The sequence below is a fragment of the Oreochromis aureus genome, linkage group 2 (assembly GCF_013358895.1).
Source record: "Oreochromis aureus strain Israel breed Guangdong linkage group 2, ZZ_aureus, whole genome shotgun sequence".
Taxonomy (NCBI): domain Eukaryota; kingdom Metazoa; phylum Chordata; class Actinopteri; order Cichliformes; family Cichlidae; genus Oreochromis; species Oreochromis aureus.
This window is the reverse complement of record NC_052943.1, coordinates 19,803,615-19,821,636: the sequence shown is the minus strand read 5'-3', so window position 1 is coordinate 19,821,636 and position 18,022 is coordinate 19,803,615. Positions and strand designations below refer to the sequence as shown.

General features: G+C 39.5%; 2 protein-coding genes across 4 annotated transcripts; one reads left to right on the top strand and one right to left on the bottom strand.

The window, feature by feature from the left end:
• Window positions 1–1,647: 1,647 nt before the first annotated feature.
• Window positions 1,648–7,122, bottom strand: LOC116321596. Its single transcript, XM_031741490.2, has 2 exons — window positions 6,966–7,122; window positions 1,648–6,585 (listed from the first exon to the last, which is right to left on the bottom strand). The coding sequence occupies exon 2, from the start codon at window positions 6,429–6,431 to the stop codon at window positions 3,948–3,950; it is 2,484 nt and encodes an 827-aa protein (XP_031597350.1). The 5' UTR covers window positions 6,432–6,585; window positions 6,966–7,122; the 3' UTR covers window positions 1,648–3,947.
• A 2,592-nt stretch (window positions 7,123–9,714) lies between these two features.
• gsr (glutathione reductase) lies at window positions 9,715–17,959 on the top strand. Of its 3 annotated transcripts, XM_031741468.2 has the most exons (13): window positions 9,715–10,192; window positions 10,641–10,806; window positions 11,574–11,600; window positions 11,701–11,789; window positions 13,011–13,080; window positions 13,172–13,319; window positions 13,406–13,460; window positions 13,554–13,653; window positions 13,742–13,996; window positions 15,081–15,192; window positions 16,316–16,447; window positions 16,597–16,730; window positions 17,269–17,959. In XM_031741468.2, the coding sequence occupies exons 1-13, from the start codon at window positions 10,131–10,133 to the stop codon at window positions 17,416–17,418; spliced, it is 1,500 nt and encodes a 499-aa protein (XP_031597328.1). In that variant the 5' UTR covers window positions 9,715–10,130; the 3' UTR covers window positions 17,419–17,959. The 3 variants fall into 3 exon arrangements, with proteins under 3 accessions (XP_031597328.1, XP_031597326.1, XP_039476394.1); XM_031741466.2 differs by lacking the exon at window positions 9,715–10,192 and having other exon boundaries at window positions 10,247–10,806; XM_039620460.1 differs by lacking the exon at window positions 9,715–10,192 and having other exon boundaries at window positions 10,249–10,798.
• Window positions 17,960–18,022: the final 63 nt, after the last annotated feature.

The following is an 18,022-nucleotide window of genomic DNA, read 5'->3' as shown; positions in this document are numbered from 1 at the left end:
TAACTCTAAATATGTCTTATATTTTAGATTCCTCAAGGTAGCCGCCCTTTGCTTTGTTCACAGTGCTGCAAACCCTTGGCCTTCTCTCAGTGAGCTTCATGATGTAGACATGTAGACATCACAGGTGTGCCTTGTCAGGGTTCGTTTGTGGAATTTCTTGCCTTCTTAATGGGGATGGGATCAGTTGTGCTGTGCAGAAGTCAGGCTGGTACACAGCTGACAGCCCTATTTAACAACTGTTAGAATTCATATTACAGCAAGAACCAATCAGCTAAGTAGTGAAACAACAGTCCATCATTACTTTAGGAACTGAAGGTCAGTCAGTCCAGAAAATTGCTAAAACTTTAAATGTGTCTCTAAGTGTAATCGCAAAAACCATCAAGCACTACGTCGAAACTGACTCACACTAATCAGGCCTTTATGGTCAAATAGCTGCTAAGAAACCATTACTAAGGAAAAGCAACAAGCAGAAGAGATTTTCCTTGGACCAAGAAAGACAAGGAATGGACATTAGACCAGTGTGAATTTGTGCTGTGGTCTGATGAGCTCAAATTTGAGATCTTTGGTTCCACGCGCCGTGCCTTTGTGCAACGCAGAAAAGGTGAACAGATGGTCTTTACATGCATGGTTCCCACCATGAAGCATGGAGGAAGAGGTGTGACGGTATGGGGGGTGCTTTGCTGGTGACACTGTTGGGGATTGATTCAAAATTGAAGGCACACCAATCCAGCATGGCTACCACATGCCATCCCATCCAGTTTGCATTTAGTTGGAGCATCATTTATTTTTCAACAGGACAATGACCCCAAACACACCTCCAGGCTGTGTAAGGGCTATTTGACCAAGAAGGAGAGTCCTCCACAGTCACCTGACCTAATCTCAATCAAGATGGACCACAGACTGAAGGCAAAAGGGCTGACAAGTGCTCGGCATCTCTGGGAACTCCTGCAAGACTGTTGGAAAACCATTTCAGGTGACGACCTCATGAAGGTCATTAGTAGAATGCCAAGAGTGTGCAAAGCAGTAATCAAAGCAAAGGGTGGCTTTTTTGAAAAATCAAAAATATAAAACATGTTTTGAGTTATTTCACATTTTGTTTACTACATAATTCCATGTGTTCATTCACAGTTTTGATGCCTTCAGTGAGAATCTACAATGTAAATAGTCATGAAAATAAAGGAAAAAAAAACTTTAGTGTGGTCGTATAAGTAGGTTTTATTACATGAATGTAGTGTTAATTCTTCACAAGCAGGTTTAATATAATCTGGTATAACCTTTTATAAAGGATTATCAGATGGATCCTCTGCTAATTAGGGTAATAAAGAAAGCATTCAGTCATGTGTTTACATTTGTTTAGCTCTTATTATGGATACCATCCATATACACCCAGGTAGCCAGGAGTGTTCCTAAGCAAATTTGACGATCTGAATGTTGCCTGGACCTTTGTACATTAAGATATTTGCAGAGATTAGTTTGATGTTGGGCATGGTGGCCCAATGTCACAAACAGGACAATACAGGGTGTCAAAAAACAAACAAAAGAAATTTACCATGTATGCTTTAATAGATTTAAACTACTGTTGATCTACAGTGAACTTTAAGTGATGGGTTTCAGTTGGTGGGAAAAAATATACAAGTCAAACCGTTGTCAAATTTACTTTTTTTAATAAAAGAGGAATTACACAATTGTTATTATAAAAGCATGGATCACAATGATAATGAACACTGAGAATGTAATAAAACTCAAAAACACTTGAACTGGAATATGACTAATTCCCACACAGATGAGGATTAAATTAAAAGGCAAAAGGAAAACAGCCATAAAGACATGTCAAACAACTTTAGGATAATGAATATATAACAGAGACTGCACAGCAGCTTTACTCGCTGCAATGTAAGGAAAGTAAAGCAGAAGTGTTGGTGCTCCAGAAGGGGCCATTCCCTACTCAGTATGAACACCAGTTACCATGTTTTATATTTATAGGTCTATAAACCATAAAATCTGAGTGACCCAAAACATATATATTTACATATATATATATACACACACACACAAACGTGTAATAAAAACTGGGGCAACCAAAACCTACAAATGTGATCATAGGTCTAGCACCTTGTACACTGTGAATACATAATAAACAAGAACACACATATGCTGTGGTAATGCTGCCTTAAGAAGAAAAACAGATCTGAGAAGTCTCAGGACAGAAGATTGCTTATGTTTGATTATTTTGAAAAATATACAACAGGTTTGAATTGCCTATCAGTCACCATTGTCTCATAGTCACGGCAGGGAAATACTTCTATTACAGGAATTGACCAGTTTAGGTTGCTTCTACCTTCTCTAGATTACTCTCATAGGTGAAGCTTTAAACCTAGAGAGAAAAAAAGTCACAAGAAAACTCAAATAAGTCAATCACAAAAATGTATAATAATGTGACTAATTACAAAGCCAAATTTAATAAAATCCCAAAAATTACAACAAAAATAAAAAATTATCTTGATTCTTCAGGACGTCCGTTTTGCGCTTTAAAGTAAAATGACACCGTAAAGTATTAGGGTACTTTTTTTAGTGCATCATCATCATCCTTATGTCTGGATTAGTAGATATACTCTAAATTTTAGCCTTAAGCTCTGTAACATTTCACTTCACACAGATGTACAACTGGCAGACTTTTGTATCTCTGCAAGAGTCAGTGATTAATATCATATCTGAACTGATAACACAGCTGAGTGTATGCCCAGGTTCCATTATTTACACCTTGCAGTAGTTGTTTTAATTGGTCCATTTCATCTAATGAAGTTATCAATGATTAATTAAAAAAAATACAACATGGTTCTGTAACATGTTCCATTGAGTAGATTTTGCAAAGAGTAGCTAAACGCACAACTACAAAACCAGCTGCTGCCATGAAAAGTAAAATTTTTCCAGCTAAAATTTGGAGGAGCTTTTAAAACTGGATAAACCTTTTAGACGGCTATTAGTGTTGAAATGTTCATTTTTTTAGACACAGCACACAGTCATCTGCACAATCGGCCATGTTAACAAACATGAAGTGATTGGGACGCCTTCAAAGATGCAAATTATTTTAAAAATACAAATAAATAATGAATCAACTGGAGACTTATTGCCCCTAACTTGATCCAATTAGAACTATGTCAATTAGACATTTTCATTCTTTTCAGTCACAGGGAATGACATCTTACAAAATATCATTATAAATATTTAATCATACTTAAAACCAGCATATACAAAACATTTGGGACCCACCAAAGAGGTTTTGGCTGGAAAATCACAAGGACTGTTTAACCAGTATTTTTTAACTGTTAATAAAGTGGGGTTTAATTCGCACAGGCATGAAATACATTTATGTACGTCAAATAGCAGGAAATGCAAACACTTCTGTAAAAAAAAGAAAAAGAAAGAAAAAGGAAAAAAAAAGGAAAACACTGCCTTAAATATGAACTTCTCTCCCCAAAGGCCAATTTTAATGCAGGAAAAAGTCTGAATACCCATCACTGCACCTATTTCAGGTGGCAGCATGGATGCCCAAAAAATTTCACTGATGCAAAGTAAAAAAAAAATAAATAAAAAACATTATCCTTTTTAAATAAACAGCATGCATTAATGACATATCCACTGGTCTCTCAACCTTCAGAAACAGTACTTAATATCTGTGTTTTTGACTGCAATCTATAACGGCATTCAGTCCATTTTCATTGACTCAAAGCAGTCAAACAGCATTGCACTTGAATAGTTCATATTATACATATAAGACAATGTTCAGTGATACTCAGACGTCCATATTTTTTACTCTTATTCTCCCATAAAGAAAATAATTGGCTTGAGATTTTGTCAGTTTTTGACCTTAAACATCTCTTTACTGTAATACTAACTGCTTCCTCATAAATGTATACTTCTTTCCATTGATGAATTGTCCAATACATTCATGGAAACACTCGGACGGTGCAACCCATCACCTCATATTTTTGACCCATCACTTTGCTCAGTCTCATTTTCAAGATTTGGCACTTTGGAACCACTTCAGAAGCTCCTGTGTTTGCAAAAGGATCATCTCTCGTTCCCTGTGCAGAGCCCCGAGGCTTTGGATGATTGAGCACTACCACCGGCTGGTTTGGACCCGGTCGTTTCACTGGTTGGTCCACTTTCAGCGGCATTGGGTAAATGACTGTACAGTCAGTTACACTGTCCACAGGTACCTGAGTCTTATATTTGGATATTCTAAGTTTCAGTCCCTTCTTGGTTTGTTTCCACACGCCCACTTGCACCCTCTTCAGGGTGACAGTCAGAAACTTTGAGTCCTGCTCACTTTTGACCACTTGCTCTAGAGGTTCTTCAGTTTCAGATGCTTTTGCGTGTTCTGCAACATTAGATTCTTCATGTGTTGAAGATTTTGAAGCAGGACTGTGACTGGATTTATTATCATCTGGTGGTAGAGGGATCTTTTTTTCCTCTTTGATATCAACATGGTTGTGGGTCAGTGCAGGAGAGTGATGAACCCCCTTATTGTGGTCTTTTGCTTCTACGGGCTCCGTCCGCTCCGTCAATAACGACTCACAGATGAAGGATCCGTTTTTTGTTTCCACCTGAGGGCTGGGCCCTAATGTCAGGGTCTTGTCCACGTGCTCCGTGTTTGTTATCTTAACTTGATCTTGAGTCGTACTGACAGAACTGCTACTTTTATCCATCACTATGCCTCGTAAAGCCATTACCAATGGCTGAATGGGACCTTGGGCGTCCTCTGGCTGCTGACTCAATGAAAACACAGAGGATATGATGGGGAAACTCTCAGGTTCTGAAACGTCTCTCTCTTTTGCCAGCTCATTTAATCTGACTTCCGGCATCCAAGTTGAGCTCTTTGACTTGGCATGATTTGAAAAAACAGGAGTTTTGACTGAAACAAGCTTGTTTAGAGTCTTGGGTAATGAAAAAGACTGAGCTGGAACATTATCCTTACTGACTAGACATATTGGTGGTCTCACTTGGACAGTTGGAACAATGGAACTTCTTATGGAGGGAGAAGTTGATTTAATCCTGTCCTGGTTCAAGGGTGCTACTTCTTTGATTGGTTTTGAAGCAGTGCTGCTCTTGAAGCAGGTCTTCCCAGGTTCCACCTTCATAGCCACCGGCATATCCTGCATATTTTTCGTGTCACCCGCTCTCCTGGATGGAACACTCTTGGGGTACTCTGGAAGTAAGATCTTTCTCTCATCCATCACTCTCTGAGAAACCATGCTGTTTGGATGCAGGCTGGTGGTGTTCAACCTGCTAGTGACCCTGTTGGAGATAACTGGAAGAGGAGCTACGTGGCTCACCGGTGCTGTTTGCGTAACTCTGATCCCACTGTTTACCCCTTCTCTTACAGGACTGATGATATTTTTGGGAAACTTATTAGGGATGACTTCGTTAGAATCCAAGTTGATTATTTCCGGTGATACCCTTTTCAGTCCACTCTTTTCTTTGCTCACTGGACTCACTGGGAGACTGTTGGAAATACTGACCGGGACAACAGCAGGGCGCTCCACATTCACCATCTTTGTGTCACATGATTTCCTGTTAATAGTGCTCATGCCCATACTGACAGGCCGCACCGTGTTGGTGTGACTGATTAATGTAGATGACAATGGCTTCCCCAGCGCTGTGTTTTGAGAAACTGTCGTCCTCGTGTCCTTTATCACGGACTCGTTTTCTTGTTGGGAAACGAGCCTCAGCTTTAGTTCCTTTGTCCCATTTACAGTTTTCACCTCAATGAGTTCAACCAAGCAGCCGGCAGGAATTGTTACTTCTTCTGGCAGAGAAACTGTGAGAGCTCTATTGTGCTGAATGAGTCCATTCAAAGGGGAAAGACGTTCTGGGTTGCCATTAGTGACATTCGATGCCTTCGTTTCCAGTGTTTTTGCTCTCTGTTCATCTTTTCCCAGTCTGACAGCAGGTACACTCGGGCTAGGTACCGTCACCCGAACAACCGGCCGTAGCGATGACGGATCAGCAGCGTGCAGGCTTGTTAAGGCACTGGGGACGGGGACCTGCGGATTTTTCGTCACACCAGGCTTAGCAGGTACCTGAATGATGCTTTTACTATGCAAACGTTCAATGTGCTTAACAAGGCACAGCCTCCTCATGTAGCCCTGTCCACAGTGAGAACATTTGAATGGATACTTCGAAGTGTGTCGTTTCAGGTGCGCGTTTAACTCCGCCTCACTGTAGGAAACATCGTTGCAATAAAAACAGTAAAACCGTGTCCCCATATGCTCAACCATATGCTTCTCGAACACTGCGGCATCTGTAGACGCAAATCCACAATTCTCACAATACCTCACGTTTGAAGTGGTTAACACACGGTCCAGTGACAAATTTGGATGTCCACCATTCACAGAGGATGGCATGCTTTGATAGCTGACAGGCTTCATAATGAGAAGTGAGGTGTTCTGGCCATCTGGCAGTAATTCTCACAATTTCAGAGGCTGATGTGACACCCTGAAGTAAACATCCATCTTCACCTGATGTCCAGGGTTTATGTCCGGGGAAAGCAGACACTGATGCACATGTCAACGATGTCTCTCCCTGTAAAAGGAACGTAAGAAAAACAAAAACATTAACAAAAAAATGATTGACTTAACCTCACTGGGTACTATGCTTACACTAGGATGAGGCCTGTGAAGCCCCTCCTCTCACGCACAGCTCATGCAGCATTTTCAGCTCCTGCAAATATTTATTTGGCTGCGCGCGCGTGTAGGCAAATCAAAACAATACAGCAAAATAAAATGCAATTAATCAAAGTCATTGCACTGGTCTGTATTTGCATTTTTCTCCGTGCGCGCTGAGCTTTCTTCCTTTGAACGTGACGAAAAGGCCCTACCTAACTACAACAGGGGGGTTGCGGAGACGACGGCCAACATTACAACTGTTTATATTTGCAACAGAGTCAAATGCCTCATACGCACCTGATTGCCGTGTTACGAAACAGCGATTTGGTCGGTGATATCTTTTTCAATAACATGAATTTTAAAAAATCCACTCTTTGAACGTGATACTAACGCTTGTCAACGCCGCCAACCGAGCCGCTTTGGGTTAGCTTGTCGTTAGCCATTTGTAGGTAGAAAAAAACAATGGCGGAAGAAAGCTGCTGTGGTTTTCAAAATAAGAGCACGCTAAGTTAAAAATATAGCTGATTCAACATGTTTATAAATCTTGGTGATAAAAAATTGTGTCCTTCGTTTTCAGTCAGATCACCAGCAAATAATATTATTTAACACAACAAAGGAACTATTAATATTTTATTTATTGAACTTTTTTTATGTAAACAATATAACACAGTGCTCTTTTGGCTGCCACAGTATAACACCTGTATTATCTTCAATAACCTGTTTTTATTGATGGCATATCCAGATAAAGAGGAACAAAAACACCAGAGAACTGAAAATAATATATGGCAGGAAAAACATCAGAACATCTTTTAGGTTCAATAGAAGACAAAATACATCAAATTTCAAACAATAAAAATACATTGAGTTAAGAAAATATTGATTAATTTTGTGACAAATATGGTAAATTAGAAATACAGCAAAACTTAGAACCTACATTCATGCGTGGGATTGTTTAAAGATTCGAACCCTTTTGGAGGGATTTAAAAATATGTATGGTGTGTTTTTCTGAGACTGACATTCATCTTACATGACAATGTCGAAGGACTTAATAAAATGTAGCATCTAGTGTTGAAGGTAGTTGATCCTGCTAGGCATGAAATTTTGTGCACTGTCTGACGTGGCTCACAATCTTACCACTGACTTAATGTACGAGGGCATTTTGGGTTATGGTGCAAATGTATTAATTTGCTGGAAGCCTGCAAATAAAAATATGTGTTAAAACACAGCAAAGTTTGGTTTTCTGTCCAATTGCATGTTATTAATGTGCATGGAAATTATGTGCTAAACATGTGAATAAACTGATTAAATTGCCAGTGATAAACAGGGACAGTTTCTCGCTTGGTTTCCTTCCAAAAATGTCAGAAGTAAGGCTGATAAGCACAAATATAAATCAGATTAGAGTAAATGCAAAGTCATGGATGATTATTGGCTGTTAAAGCAACTCTCAAAGATTGTCAGCTGCCATAAAACTAAAATAAAGAGGAAGTAACAAGAGCATGTAATTTATCTGTCCAACAGCATGTCAAAAGCACTTGCCAGGCAGAAACTGTGTTCATGCTGCTCGTGCACGTATCCGTTTTCAGAGGCTCAATAAGAAGTGGACAAACTGACATAGTTTTAAATTGAACTGGTTACACTGGGTCACTAGTACATGCCAATACCGTAATATTGCCTCCACCATGTTTGACATGTGGTACGCTTCATACCTTTCTCATTCCATCATTTTGGTACAGTTTAATCTTGATTTCATCTGTCCAAAGAATCTTTTCAGAGGTGTGCAGGCTCTTCTGGCATTCGTGAAGTTGCCTTTTGATTGCAGACTTTGACAATCATACACATACCCCCTTGCTGGTATTCTTGGTTCTTTAGCTGTTTTGAAGTTGTTTTTCTTAACCTGTCACTGCGCCCCAGGGTGGCTGTGGCTACAATGTAGCTTGCCATCACCAGTGTGTGAATGTGTGTGTGAATGGGTGGATGACTGGTTGTGTAAAGCGCTTTGGGGTCCTTAGGGACTAGAGCGCTATACAAATACAGGCCATTTACCATTTACCATTTAACCACAGAAAAAATATTGCCAATAATAAATATAATTATAATAATGTATTCTGAATGTAATCTGAACTCTGCCTCCTGACATCTGACCCACGTTAAACTCATGGACTGAACATACACACACCCACAACCACTAGCACTTTATCACTATCACAATTATCCTAACTCCACTACTGTATAGTTCTGTGTAAATATCATTCTGTACATATGATAATTTTTAATCCTACAACTGTTTATAACTTGCATAGTTCACATTTCTGTATAACTGTATATCTCAGATTTCTGTATAGTTTTTATTTCATATTTATATCCTGTTCATAGCCTGTACATAGCTTGTACTCACTACAGCCTGTACATACATATAGTTATAGAATATTCATAACATACTTCACACCGTGTACATTATAACATACCATAATAGACCCATTTCTGTAATATACTTACACATCTATATTATTGCTAATATATATTGTAATATATCTATATCACGGCTAAAGCACTTTCTGGATGGATGCAAACTGCATTTCGTTGCCCTGTACCTGTGACATGTGCAATGACAATAAAGTTGAATTCTATTCTATTCTAATAATGTATTTGTCTTGTGTGGTCTTGTGGGGTTTCTGAGTTTAATATTTGGCCACTACTAACATTTTCGCTATTTTTCTGAGAGATTTATTTGGGTTTTTGAGCCTATAGATGGCCTTCTTATTAAGCTATAAAATAGTCAGTTGAAATGTCTTAATTTGTCATGCACTGGCATGATCTGCACTTCACTGGCATCTTGTGTAATTTAAAATCCATTAAAAATAAAGAAAAGAAAATTGTGTCACAGTCCAAAACATTATGGACTGAACTGCTGTTTAATTCTTCGTTTCCTTTAGGTGTTATCTCACCAAGTAATGTAATGCGTGCTACTACGGGAGTGTACTCTTGTTTTGAAAGGCCCTGTGAGAAGTGTAACTTCATCATTTGTTTTCCTTGACAGGCTGAGCGCAACGGACCTGTGATTCTTAAAGAAATACCACGCAAATCTGCCACATCTTCCCCTGTTATTTACGCCAAATCTCCCACAAAAACAACGCAAGGCTTTGGAGGATCTACGCTACTCGCGTCTTCAAATTTGGCGTCTTCCACCATCACAGTATTACGGTGTTTACCTGTCGGTTAGTTTTTCCAATATCTCGCACAAGGACTGATTATTTTAGACACGACCAGGCAGCAGTTTGCTAAACTGGGGCAATATAGAGGGGAGGGGGCTCACCCAGTGACCCAGGAAATGCTTTGAAGCTTTTGTGTGTGCTGTAATAAAGTCAAACAACACGCGTTTATCAGCTTGCAGTGGCTGTCAGAGAGAGGCAAAAGGCACCCCATGGATAGCTCTGATTAAAATGCCATAAAAGCAGTTAAAACATGCTGTTCACAAGAGTCTGCAGACTGTTTCCTACTATGTCAGTATCACTGGCATTACCGAGGTGAGTACTCCAGTAAGTTTGTGGCAAATAACGGACTTTACTGATGTGTGTTTAGCGTTTCTGAATATTGTCACGATGCTCACTTTATATCCTTAAATCTGGAGTCGTCAGTGCTTGATCTCCTTAAATATCCTTAAATATTTTCATCAAACCCTCGATGCATGAAAATGCTCTGATTTACTCATGTTTTTGAAGCCACCATACTGTAGCTCATGTGAGGATCATCATGACTATTGTCAGAACAGTTTCTGGGATTTGCACACTATTGTTGCAATTCACAATGACACAGCAGTGGCTTTCACTGACCCTCCCACTACCCGGTCTGCCCGACACATAGGCCCTGCCTTCCTGCGCCCTTCCTGGTTATGGCACTATTAAAACAGCTGGCCCGGACTCGAGCTCCGTGCTGGTTTCTTCTCAGGAAACAGTTTTTCTTGTCACTTTGCAGACGCGGAGTTATCAGTAGCAGGATGGCCTCAGACCCGTCGGAGATAACCCGGTTCGACTTTCTCGTGGTCGGCGGCGGGTCTGGAGGTCTGGCCGGGGCTCGGCGGGCGGCGGAGCTCGGAGCAGTTACCGCCGTGATCGAGAGTCACAAACTCGGAGGTACCTGCGTGAGTAAAAATAATAATAAAAAAAAAACAATCAGACATGCCTCCCTACTGCTGTCACTTTGCTGTCACCTCTGCAGCATGTACACACACTCACACACACACAGACACGTTAGTTACCAGATTCACTGCGAAACCTCCCGACTCCTTTTTTGTGTGTGTCTGACAAACGTGGGTTTGAAGTACAAAGCTGCCGATGAGGTTATAAAACTGTAACTCATTCCTGTTCCCTTGAGCTGAATCTGTTGTAACTGAGGCATTTTGAAATTGTCTGCACAAGGCTGCAATATGAGGAAGAAACAAGTGGTTTTAAATGCGTTAGGCCTATCTGTACTTACTATTAGTTAAATCAGGCCTCTATAGTTTTTTCAGCTAAAACAGGAGAGGAAGAAATGGCTACCAAAACCATTCAGTCCAATAGTTTTGGCATAAACCACACAAAGCCACAGTGAAAAACAGTGTGGTTATATTTGCATATATTTTCCTTATTGATAAGTGAATGTTGGTGTTGTATTACTTTACAGACATATGAATGCACCTGACCTAATCTTTTACATCTTTTCCTTTTGTAAAATGTTGGTTTTATGAAACACACTGACACAGCATTGTATTTTTTGATACTGCAGTTCTTTTGCTTTACACTACATAAATATTCTTCCTGTCACTGCAGCTTTAGTCTAAAATTTATATCTTCCGTAATTTATCTGTATCACTGGTACTTGACCAGCTTTCACTCAATTCATTTGTTCTGCTTTCTTTCCTTTTTTCAGGTCAATGTTGGTTGTGTCCCTAAGAAGGTACCTTTTTCTTTACACTCTTATTATAATAAAAGTTTTTACATCTACACTTCTCAAAGTTCAAGTTCTCAAAGCCAGCTCTTTTTGCTCTTCTTCTCAGGTGATGTGGAACGCAGCAGTTCATGCCGAATATCTGCACGATCATGGTGATTATGGCTTTGAAACTGGAGACGTTCGTTTCAGTTGGGAGTAAGTTACAGTTTCTGCTAGTGTCTATTTGATTTTTATCTTTTTTTTTTCTTTTTTCCTTTTTTTTGCAACTACAATGAACTCTTTTGAAAGCTGTTGTGGTTTTTCCTGGTACAAAGAAGCATTCATTTCTCCCCGACAACCTCTCAGTCAGTTACTTTGTGTTGCCTAACTTTAGCCCACTTCTCTATCTTCGTGCACAATGAAGTTGGGCAAAAATGACTGTTGAAGATAAGCCTTCCTGGAAGGAGTGGTTGACTACATTTACGACATGAGAAAACCTTTTCAAAATATAACGTTAATGTGAGAGGAATGTGCTGGGATTTGGGTGTGCCTGCATGGATTACAGTAGAGTACTAAATCCTCCACAAACATCCTCAATGTGCAAAGAATCCCAGGGGTTAAAGTGGGATTTTGCAGGTGGGGGTGTAGTGGTAGTGGTAGTGGTGCAGTGTGGAGAAAAGAGTTACTTAGAAATAAGTCACATTATAATTTGTATTGTGAGCTCCAATTTTCTTTTTGTACAGGCTGTGATCAGCTGACCTGTGTTGCTACTCTGAGATTCACTGCTGTTTATTTATTTAGCCAACTACATTCAACTGGATATAACCAAATGTTAAATAAACTGTATGGCTGATTTTGCACCAGTAGGCAGGCTGTAGCCGGCAACAAAGGTAAAATTCAGTGAGTGAATCTAATCAGTTACCCTTGTTGTAACCTCACGTTGACCATAAAAACCACAGCTTCTGTGCATCACTACAGTGTAGTTTATGACTGTGAACTTCACTAACTAACCAGTGTAAGCTATACCAAACTGCCTAGTACAGTATTTTCATGTAACTTTTGAATAACGCAAATCTTTGAATTTCCCAGTAACAAACACGAACATTTCACATGTAGCTCCAATATCCAGTATGAATAAATCTGTAAAAAAGAAAAACTGGGACATTACAAGTAAGACTTAAATTTCCAGTTTAATTGTCACTTTCTGAAATGTCCATATGTCTCGTTGTCCTCCCCAGTCCTCTCTTTATATTTTTCTTCAGCAAACTTGTTTTTTCTTGTATTTTTCTACCATCTGTAACAATTTATCCTTATGAAGTCATTAATTTTCTAGAAATGGCAACACAAGGGTGATACAAGACAAGTATTCCCTGTGATGATGGTTTATTAACACAACATATTTTAGCTGGTTGGATAATTTATATTATATGTTTGCAGAACCCTAAAAGCCAAGAGGGATGCGTACGTCAGTCACCTAAATCGCATTTATCGGAACAATCTTGACAAAGTAAGTGTCAGATTAATTCTGCCCTTTTGGTTTCTGTTCTTTTCAAATGTAATTGCAGTGCAAAAAAACCCTCATATGTGCTCTATTTCAGGCTAAAATCCAAACCATTCAAGGTTATGCCAGGTTTACAAATGATCCTGAGCCAACTGTGGAAGTCAATGGAAGAAAATATACAGCACCTCACATCCTCATCGCCACTGGAGGGCAACCTTCTGTTCTGAGTGATGCAGAAGTTCCAGGTAATACATGCTATACTTGGTTTTCCCAGTGAGCATCAGTCAGATGTTCAGAAGATTACAGCTGTTGTGTTTGTTGACAATTTCAGGGGCAAGTCTGGGCATTACCAGTGATGGCTTCTTTGAACTCGAAACACTGCCAAAGTAAGCTTGTCATACAGTCTAAATGATGTTTATGGGAGACCATCAGAACCATGTAGGTCTGTGATTATAGGGTTTGTTTGTTTTTTCCTACAGACGCAGTTTGGTTGTGGGTGCTGGTTATATTGCAGTGGAGATGGCAGGCATTCTTTCCACCTTGGGGTCCAAAACATCCCTCATTATTCGACAGACAGGAGTAAGAAAAATGGCAACACAGAATCACAATATGACTGTTTTTAGAAGCGCCATGCAGTCATATGTGTACTCTCGTATTCTACCTGTAGGTTTTGAGGAACTTTGACGCCTTTATAAGTGCAAACTGCACCAAAGAACTGCAAAACTCTGGTATAGATTTGTGGAAGAACTCTCAGGTGAAGTCTGTGAGTAAAACAGACAAGGGGCTGGAGGTGACGGTGGTTACCAAAGACCCCGAGAAGAAGAATGACGAGGAGAAGATCAGTACCATCCAGGGAGTGGACTGCCTTCTCTGGGCCATCGGCAGGCAGCCCAACACAGCTGGACTGAACATCGGCGAGATGGTAACAGTTCACCTGTGATTTTTATCTGTAGATTGGATAGTGTAATGTGCAAATTATTATTATTATTATTTTATTTATTTATTTTTGATAAATGTCTTTATTGAGAGATATTATGTGCCACTTACATGTAGCGCTGAGCAGTAAGACTCTACCGCTGCATAATTGTCCTTACAGATTATAACAGGACGGCAGATGTCTTTGGAGAACTGTGTCTTAGGCACACATACCAACATGAAACTGCTTTCCACAAATAATAATAAAATATTTTATAATTTAAGGCTTGTATGCAAAAAGAATGCAAAAACCGGTATCCCAAAAAAAACAGACTTAAGCCTTAATAACAGATAATCTGGGAACAAGACTGGACAGTTTCCACATGTTGTTACTTTATTGAAGGTGATGCATGAAATTCTGGCATAAATACTTGATAAATGAAGGCTAGCAAGCCTTTAAGGGGCAGCAAAGTCTCAGTTACGGCAAAGTCTTCTTTTGACTGTCTATGATCCATCTACCGAGCTTAGATTTAAGGGATGTGTCATAACATCGTTTGAATCATTTGTTATATGAAGGAAGAATGAATGACTTGTCAAAGCAGCAGTTTAACTAGCTCTATTCAAAAACCTAAAAACATGTTGAATGTTCTCACGCTTTTCAAGACTTTGAGGCCCGTCTCTCTTTTGTCTGTTCTGCTTTACATTTAATCCTCCACAGTTTAGCTGAGTCATCGTTATTTCTTGCCCCACACGGGATTTCTCTTCTCACTTGCATGTTTCTTATTCACTGTCAGTGCCATACAGTAAGGAAGCACACAGAAAGAGGCAAAACATGCAATACCTTTCCTTAAAACCATTATTCATCCAAACTGTGTTTCTCTACAATACTCTGTCTTAGATAAGGATGGGAGTTTTGGGGGGTTTCTTTTGAGACGTTAATTTTATGGGAAGCTAAACACAGTTCCAAGATTAATAAACAGTTCAAAGGGAACTAGGCCTAATCTTTTGTTTTAATCTCCACGGTTCACATTTTTACTCGTTTCTAAGAAGTAAAACAGTTTTTCTTTTCTTTCTTTCTTTTTCTTTGTCAGGGTGTGGATACAGATGAAAGAGGCCACATCATCGTGGATGAGTTTCAGAACACCAGTCGATCAGGGATCTACGCTGTCGGGGATGTTTGTGGCAGAGCTCTTCTCACACCTGGTAGAACCCAACTTTTCTTCATCCATTTTTTTGTGTCTGTGTGTGTTCTTTCTAACCTGTTTCCCAATGTTGTAAATATTTTTCCATGTAATTAGTATTGCTGAGTGAAGCCTGGTGATATTAGACTAAAGGTTTCTGGGTCTATGTTTAATAGCTCTGAATGGATTTTATTGCTATATCGAAGGTGCTATAGAAGGATATTTGAATATCAAAGCCGTGAAGGCTGCGGATGAGTACACTGACAGGACATTTTCAGAGATCATGTTGCACTTATGTGTAAGTCGCTTTGTGAGAATGGATAACGTCTCTATGTGTCTATTAGAGGAAAGACCTACCTCAAGTTTAAAACCACACACATACACATTTCATACACTGGTGACTCCAAATAACAGCACTGAAATGCCAAGTTTGCATTTTTGTGACCTCACCCATGGTTTTGAGTGATTACAGGGGATACATAATTTTGCGAAGTGGCTTTTTCAAGAGTCTTGTGCATATCAAAAATATGTTTTTAAATAGGAAAACTTTAAATAACAAGTCACCAGAAATTTGTCCTATACAAACGTGATCTTGGAGTCTGAGTCTGTTATGTTTACAACCGTCGGGTTTCTTGCATGTGGGAGGGTCAGGCGCACAGACAGGAAGGCTTTTCAGGTATGACTCAGACTCACTGAAAGACTCACCAAAGAAAACAGTATTCAGACCAAGATTTGGTTCCAAATGTCAGCTCTGAAATCCATTGTGAGAGTCTGTTATTTATCTATATTCAGTGGATCAATTGGTCTTTTTCAGTAACTTCTGAAGAGGCCAGGGTGAAAGGATGAATGCCAATTAAAACCAAAAAAAAAATCAATTCTTCATCTCTGTCGTTAACAAAAAAACTCTTATTTGGGGTCAAAGCTTTAATACAAAAGATTAAAAGAAAACTTTATTGTGTGACCAAGGTTTCTTGACAAAACATGTTGGTATCCTGGTGAAGTTCTTCTCCTGGTGCCTTTTTTCTACTTCTGTATTTTGAAGTGTTTGGGTTTTTTTAACCTATTTTTTTTAATATAAAAATGCCCTTTTGTGGGCATTTTGAGTGTTAGCAGCATTCTGATGAGGTTTTCATGTGTTGGGACAGTTGCCATTGCTGCAGGCAGAAAGCTGGCGCACAGACTGTTTGAAGGAAAGAAGGACTCCAAGTTGGACTACACCTGTATTCCCACTGTGGTGTTCAGCCACCCACCCATCGGCACGGTGGGCCTCACAGAGGGTGAGTAGGACAATAAAAAACACATCTAGGTGGGTTTAACTCAGTTTCTGCCGTCTGCTTACATGTAATCGTTTATCTTATGCACCATTCCTACTTTTACTCAGTAAGACGTAAAATTGTCCTTACATTTGATGATGTTCGTGTCACAGACGAGGCCATTAAAACCAGAGGGAAGGAGAATGTGAAGATTTACAAGACTTCTTTCACACCAATGTATCACGCTATCACCAGCAGGAAGAGTCAGTGCATCATGAAGCTGGTGTGTGTGGGCAAAGAGGAGAAGGTAGGTGTCATCTCTTCTCCAGACACGAGCTCTAAATAAATGTGACTCTAGCACATTGTTACTGACACCTAAATTTATGAAATAATGAATATTTTAATGAATATCTTCTTGATGATTTATTTCTATTATTTAAACCACAAAAGGAGGTTCTTCTCTAAATCGTCTTAACATTGTAGTGCACTATTTTTTATTCGTAAACAACCACATTTGGGCTAAGACATCACTAGTAAATGTTAGCGTATGGGGCCTTTTTCCCCAACCAGTAATACAGGAGCTCTTAATATGTCGTAAGCAATTGTTTTCTACACTTTCACAGCTATATGTACCAGGATTGAAGAATAGATTTGAGACTTTCCAAAAAAAAATAACTTAAAAGTACTTAAACCAATACAGGAGGCAGTCCTGGAGCCATCTATACGTGTCATTAAAGCCTCGACTAAAATCTTTTAACAGTTTCTTTTCACTCTGCTGCAGTTCTTTTTAAAAAAAAAAAAAAAAACCCAAACAAACAAACGACTGTGTTGTTTCATTTTCGCAGGTGGTAGGGCTGCACATGCAGGGCCTTGGCTGCGATGAAATGCTACAAGGATTTGCTGTGGCCATCAAGATGGGTGCTACCAAAGCAGACTTTGACAAGACAGTCGCCATTCACCCCACCTCATCCGAGGAGTTTGTCACGATGCGTTAATGCACAAACAAACTCACCAAGGCATCCCCCGCCCGCTACGCCCCTTGCTTCCCTATACGACCAGCAACACAGACAAGCATACCAGGACAGAGTCACGCCTTCGAACTACTCTCGCATCAGCTTGACGACTTGCTTTGTTAAATGACCTACATGCTTCCATTTTTCTCTCATTTAAGTGACCTTATTTGTACGCAGTGTTTCACTTTTTTTCTCATTTTTAACTAAATGGACCAAGACCAAGTTATGGTCTTCCTAGACTGTACTGTGGTTCCTGAGTATGGGTTGAAAACTCTGGATTCTATTTTAATGATTGTGAAATGGAAGTGATGCATCTGCAGGTATTTTTGTCAAGTGATTGCTGGGAAGTCAAAAGACCTCTCTCCTAGTGTATGTGTTTGATTTGTCAGTCATTTGTCACATGAATATAACAAGCACTGCTTGTTCTTTAAGGCACCTATTCCCTACCAATGCAGGGTCATGACATGTATCTACTGTACTGTTAAGAAAAAAAAACAATAAACCTGCAGATTTTTTTCTTAAATGTTGTGATTTTTATTTCTTATTCAGTGACTAAATTCTGTGGTTGTAACAGTAAGTAAGAGAC